The 6,292-nt window shown below is 36.8% G+C and overlaps 2 protein-coding genes and 1 long non-coding RNA gene across 3 annotated transcripts in view; 1 reads left to right on the top strand and 2 right to left on the bottom strand.

The window, feature by feature from the left end:
* The window catches only part of LOC107605101 (protein ANTHESIS POMOTING FACTOR 1), a 7,014-nt gene extending 3,622 nt beyond the window's left edge, over nucleotides 1-3,392 (top strand). Inside the window, exons 6-10 of the mRNA XM_016306852.2 lie at nucleotides 16-132; nucleotides 209-346; nucleotides 439-520; nucleotides 2,748-2,797; nucleotides 2,958-3,392. Of these exons, the coding sequence (XP_016162338.1) occupies nucleotides 16-132; nucleotides 209-346; nucleotides 439-520; nucleotides 2,748-2,797; nucleotides 2,958-3,152 (582 nt within the window). The 3' untranslated portion in view covers nucleotides 3,153-3,392. The remainder of the gene's footprint in view (nucleotides 1-15; nucleotides 133-208; nucleotides 347-438; nucleotides 521-2,747; nucleotides 2,798-2,957) is intronic.
* On the bottom strand, nucleotides 3,057-4,263 carry LOC110263549. Its single transcript, XR_002349363.1, has 2 exons — nucleotides 3,624-4,263; nucleotides 3,057-3,548 (listed from the first exon to the last, which is right to left on the bottom strand). It is a non-coding gene; the product is annotated as an uncharacterized LOC110263549 (long non-coding RNA).
* On the bottom strand, nucleotides 4,930-5,841 carry LOC107605100 (P24 oleosin; the record flags this gene model as incomplete). Its single annotated transcript, XM_016306851.2, is given in 1 exon segment — nucleotides 4,930-5,841. A coding segment is annotated over 1 exon segment (510 nt). The 3' UTR covers nucleotides 4,930-5,285.

The following is a 6,292-nucleotide window of genomic DNA, read 5'->3' as shown; positions in this document are numbered from 1 at the left end:
TGTTATAGTTCTCAGGGAATCTTACGTCTACGCGGTAGGCCTGCTGTTGCCTATGACCAACAGGGCCTGGTCTTTTCTGTAGCAATGGAAGGGGGAGCTATCAAATTGTTTGATTCACGTTCATATGATAAGGTGAATCTTTCTCTAGACTTAGATTTGCTTTCCGTGAATTAATTTCACAAGTTTGACATTTCCATTGGTATTGTAGGGTCCCTTCGACACCTTTTTGGTTGGCGGTGATACAGCTGAGGTTTGTGATATCAAATTCAGCAATGATGGCAAATCAATGCTTCTGACTACCACTAATAATAATATCTACGTTCTTGATGCATATGGAGGAGAAAAGGTTTCTTTCTCTGATAATGAAGTCTTCTGAATTATTTATTCAATGCCTTTGTTCGAAATATGCCGAAGCTGATTGCTTTTTAACTTGTACAGCGCTGTGGGTTTAGTTTGGAACCATCTCCTGGTACCACAATAGAGGCTACATTTACCCCAGATGGGAAGTATGCTGTGGCAGGTACACCATTTGCATAAAATTTTGCCTTTTACCTTTTATTCTTGCCGTATATCACTTCCTAGCTTTTATTTTTAGCTTTTGATATGCACAAAACCCATTGGAACCTTATTATTGTGGTGAACTACTGATATGCTTTGGGCTTTTACTAGTAGTACCAGAATTCAACTCAATTATAGATATTAATGAAGTATTAGTGCTGAGTAATTGTCTTCTTTGTTAGAAATAAAGAAAATATCTCCTTTCATCCCTTTTACATCTTAAAATACGATATCATCTCTCACATAGTAACATAGAATATTAACAAATATCCCACATGATCTCTTGGTGTTGGTTCTTTATTCCATTTCACAATTTCTTTCCATCATCTTGACCTGGTATTGGAATAAACCATCATCTATGACTTGTACCATGACTAATCCTGCTGCAAGTTCCCAAATTTTCAAACTGTATTGTTCAATATACTCAATTCAAGATATTGAAACCTATCTTCTTCAACCAGCCGCGGCACTTTCCCTCTAATGTATCTTTTTGTTGCTGGTCAGTGATATTTTGTTATAATAATTTTCACTAAATTAACCATCATTGTTGACCAGCTATCTGCCAATAGGGTCATCATATGGAACCTCACTCATGCTTTAGTGCGTGGCCCTTCTCGGTTTGGTCTCAACAGTTACAAGTTCCAGTTAGAGTACTGGGTCATACCCACCGTCTTTTACCAAGTCCCATACTGATTTTATTTCGACAGTCCCAGTTTTAGCAGTAATATTGAATGTTGGTAAGCACATTAGTCATTGAATTAGAGATGAGGAACATTTCATGCAATTCTGGTTATTTGTTCAACCAAAGTGCCAAAGGAAGGATAAAAGTATCTGTCTTTTTAATTTAATTTAATTTAATTTAATTTAATTTTTTAAAAATACTGTATGGTCTAGTGAAATGGTAGAACATATAACTAAGAAGTAAAGGAATGGTCGGGATTAACTACGTAAATACGTAATCAGTATCTGAATGGCTATGGCATTTTCCTCTAGAACCTTAGTCTATGGCATTAAGTGATGCCTTTGCGTCCTATCACAAATAATGTTTACAACTTTACATGCATTCCATTGAAATTATAAGCCTTCTTGATGGTTTCATCAATAGTCTTTCTTGATCTCCTTCCCCTTCTTTGGCTCTACCTATTGGGCTTTCCACCATTCGATTTACTTCTCTGCCTATTTCTGCATTGATTTTGATGATGGACATAAGGTATTTCTTTGTGTAACTAATGGGATGGTATAATATCCTACTCTCACCTGTATAAGTAAGAATTTGGATGTCATTTGCTAAATTTACATTGCATGCTTGTAAAACTTGTCTTTAAACTTCTGATGTATTTTCTTTGTTGAGTCCCCAACTAGGATTAATGTCATTTGGAAAAAAGTAGAGAAGACTTGCATTATTGCATTAGTTCATGAATATATTCAGTAACCATTCTAGATCATGTTCAAAAGATAGAGGCTTAAGTGGATCCTTGATATAGGGAAGGCTTCAATAGCCTCATGTTTTGTTCTAACAATTGTTATAACTCCGTAAAAGACATATCTTGGATTGCCAGAATATAGGCAATAGGAACTCCTTTAATCTTGAAAGCCTTCCACAGTATCCTTATTTGGGTCCCTACGTTATACTTATTAACAATCCCAAAACCATATGCAAGTGTTTTATATGAAGTCATGTTATTGTTATCCATCATGCTTGTCTGTTTCAAAAGTTACGCTTATAGTAAAACCAAATCTGTAGTATAGTATTGAGTATTGATTGTTCTTTGAATGAAATTATAGGAGTTGATGATTTGTATAAGTTGGAGTTTAATCCTAAGTGGACATGGATTTAATGTGATAGTTTGATTGTATTTTAATTTCACGATCTACTGTAAGGTAACCAGTTGGTAACTTTTATTCTTTCAAATTTCGGGTGTCCTGTATGCAATACAGCAACAGTAATCAAATTTCGTTTTTCTTTAGGCCTTTTTTTGCTTTTTTTTTTTTTTTCATTTTATTTTAAATTACAACATCTAATAAGACCACCTGTGAAGGTAGGCATTGATGATTCATTCTTGTAGTGGTGTTTTTGTGTTTTAACTCTTCTGCTTGACTGCTTGAATCTTTCATCGTTTTCTTCGTTCATATTAATATATAATCACTAATGATGGATATAAAATCTGCTTAATTTTGCAAATCTTAAGGTTCGGGAGGTGGAACCATGCATGCTTGGAATATTGAGACCAGAAATGAGGTAATCATCCCTTTTGGGTTCGCACTACTCTTCAATTTTTAATAGTAATGTGATTCTATAGTTGAATAGGTCATAACTAAATAATAAGATCCATGATTGGTTGGAGTAACAATTTTTCGTTCTGGTATATGACTAGACTAGCCTGTGGTTCTCTATGCAGGTTGCATGTTGGAGCAGCCACATTGGCGTACCTTCGTGCTTGAAATGGGCCCCTCGCAGGGCTATGTTTGCTGCAGCCTCTTCTGTTCTTACCTTTTGGATACCTAATAATAATGGTAATGGTTCAAATCCGAGAGCTGAGTATGGTGGAACTGACGCTGAACCTGGACCTCAGTCCCAACCATTCGTTCATTGACAACTGAGGTTTCTCTAAAACCTACGGTTTCGATGCACGAAGAAATCAGTCAAAGCATTTTCTTGGCCAACTTCGCAGATTATGGGAATGTTTTCAATTGTAAATTCCTTAGTAGAATGTTCTTTTTAGGAAAAAAGCACACTTGATACTCCTGAAGTTATTTTGTAATTTTGTTTCACTATCACTCCAACCAAATGTTTTCAAATGAATTCAGCTTAATCATTCTGTTAAAAATTGACAGATGATGGTTAGTTTGTCTTTTTTTTCCCACAAATTTTCATTGTTACCCCATGTCAACCTCTATCCCTTCACCACCTTCCTTCTACACAACCATCTCTCTTGCTGCCAACACTATACCCTTCAATCTCCCACCAATCATAAACCACCTGACACAACCTCCACCCACACCACCGCTCAACCTCAATCACCAACATTGTTTGCACCTCCACGGCTCTACTATCACAGTAGCACCACCACTACCTTCAACGCAACTATAAGTAGAACCCTATTGGTTTGTGAAGTCGGAACATCGTTACGGGTTGAACCCTATTTTTAGCAAAGACGATGATGTTAGTGTTCTTTCTTTGATTTTCTTTGAAGAGTTTCTTGAATTTTGGGTTGATTTTGTTTGGAAAGTTTGCTTTGGTAAATTTGATGGTGGTGGAGGCTTGTGGTGATGGGGGTGGTTGTTTGTGGTGTTGGTGGTGGAGGAGGAGAGATTGAAGGAAGGGAAGAGAAATGTATTGGATGATGAAGAGGTGGGAATGTCGCAACAATGCCAAATTTAGAGGAAAATAATTTGACTCTTGAAATATAATGAGTAAGAATAATGGAGAAGAGAAGATAATTTTGCTGCATTTGAATAAACAACGACTATACGTTCATCAGTAGTCATTTTGTTGTGAGAATTTTGTTACATACCTCATTTGTAATTGGTGGAAACTCAGGTAAATTTAGTCAAATTATTTAAATTATTTTATGGATCTCAGCTATTAATTTCATGAGAGCCATCAACTTCACATCAATAATTGATAGCCATCAACTTCATACTGCACGTGAATTTTCATTTTTGTAATTTCTCGTATTTATAGGTATTTCTCGTATTTATAGGTAATTTTATCGTTATTGCTACTATTTTTGCAGGTATTGGGTGGAAAATTTCATTCTGTCCCATTTACCCAGGCTTGGTGTGCAAATACATTACATTTAATATTGAAATTTATTTTTGTCAGTTTAAATTCTAAATCTTAATTAAAATTTAGTTTTGTCATTTTAATAAAAAAAGCCCATTGCTCACCTCAGGGGAGGAGTTAGTTTTGCAGCATGAACTTATTGATCATTGGGCGTTTTTATTTAACCAAGTAGTGCTCTGATAAAATCTGAACTGTCCGGAGAAGGTAAAAAGTGCTATGATAAAATCTTAACTATCATGGAAAAAATGTGCTTTGATAAAATTATATTAGATGTATATAAAAAATATAATAAAATAATTAAACACCACCACGTATGTTAAGTGGACGTTGCATTTTTGTTGATAAAATCGACTACTGTTTATCTATTATGATAGAATCTATTATGATAGAATTATCAAATAATACTCGCTCCAATTTAAGAAAGAATGAATGAAATTTTGGAGTTCCTCTTATTTATTCGTTTATATTATGTATTTATGTGCCTATGTATGCTATGTATGTGTTGTATGATCCTTATCAAATATCATAAAGAAGACGGAAAATGCACCAGTGTTAAATTACCATTTTATAACGATTTTCCGGTATTGAAAGTATGAAACATGAACACTTCTTCATTATTGCACTTGACAGAAAACACTCGCATTGAAATTAAACAATTGAAGTGAACCAAACCTACATGCATACTGACACACAAACAAAGCTGGTAGCAGCACCTCTTTATGACGAACAAACCACTTCTCTGACCAAAAAAAGAAAAATCACTTCTCTCATTAAAAAAGCAAATCAACAAGAACATAAACAAACCAAACCGCTACCTACAAGATCATAGAAAGACACAAAATGCTCACAACTTCAACTACAAGGAGTACATCATTTATTTGCGTGTCACCATCAAAACCCATTAGACCCCTTTCATCCTTAAGCTTAAACCACTATTCTATCAAGTTCTCTTTGAATCCTGAGCCTTGGTCTGTATCTCTTGCCCAACTTCCTTGGTCTTCTGTCCTACATCCTTCGTCTTCTGTCCAACGTAACCGGCCACGTCAGCCATGCGGTGCTTTGCCATTTCCAGCTGCTCCGGCACCGATCCGTGGGTCTGCCGGATGTAATTCATGACCCACGAGAACGAAGACAGCCCCGTCAGCCCACATGCACCTGACGTCAAGAACCCCGCCACCGAGAGCCCAACGACAATGGTGGCTGGAACTATGACAGGGCTGAAGAGGATGAAAAGCGGGGTGGTCACCGCCAGCCCAAGCAGGGTTCCGGCAAGGGCAAGCCCCGCGAACAATAGCAACGTGCCGCCGATAGGGAGTCCAGTGATGACGGCGATAACCTTAGATGTTGACGGGCCTCTGTCGGCATAGCGGTTAGTTCCGGCAGCGGTGTCGCCGAAACGGCCAGCTGTGGTGTGGACTTGGACAGTGTGTGGTTGGGTACGGTCAGTCATGGCTGATGGTTGCAGGAAGCTCCCTTTTCTTCCTTATGTTTCTTTTACTCTGAATGAAGCAGGTTTCAGGGAGAAGAGGTAAAGAGAAGGAATGATATTTAATTTGGTTTGTGTATGCATGTGACGTGGAGTGTGTGAGAGTATGTGTTTCTTATAGAAAAGTTGGGTTGCAAGGTGGGTGACACGTAGGTGCGAGTTGTTGAGTAAGGGCTTTGCATGGTTAACAGGTTTCAGTGTGAGTGGCCTCAGTCAATTGCAAAAGAGTACAAAACTACAAACTTACAAAGTAGTGATTCATTCACATGAGTGCATGGCTACATACTTGAGATCAGGCTTCGCTTTGGTGTGCCATTTTCTCGAGGTTTACGCCAATACAACTAATATAAGTATAGTTGTTCTCTTCTTTTGTAAATAATTTAATTAATTCAAACTTATCACATTTTAATTTATTATTTATAAATATACAATAAAAAATAATATACTTTTTATATTTATCA

The sequence above is a fragment of the Arachis ipaensis genome, chromosome B06 (assembly GCF_000816755.2).
Source record: "Arachis ipaensis cultivar K30076 chromosome B06, Araip1.1, whole genome shotgun sequence".
NCBI lineage: Eukaryota > Viridiplantae > Streptophyta > Magnoliopsida > Fabales > Fabaceae > Arachis > Arachis ipaensis.
This window is presented reverse-complemented; position numbering and strand designations above follow the sequence as displayed.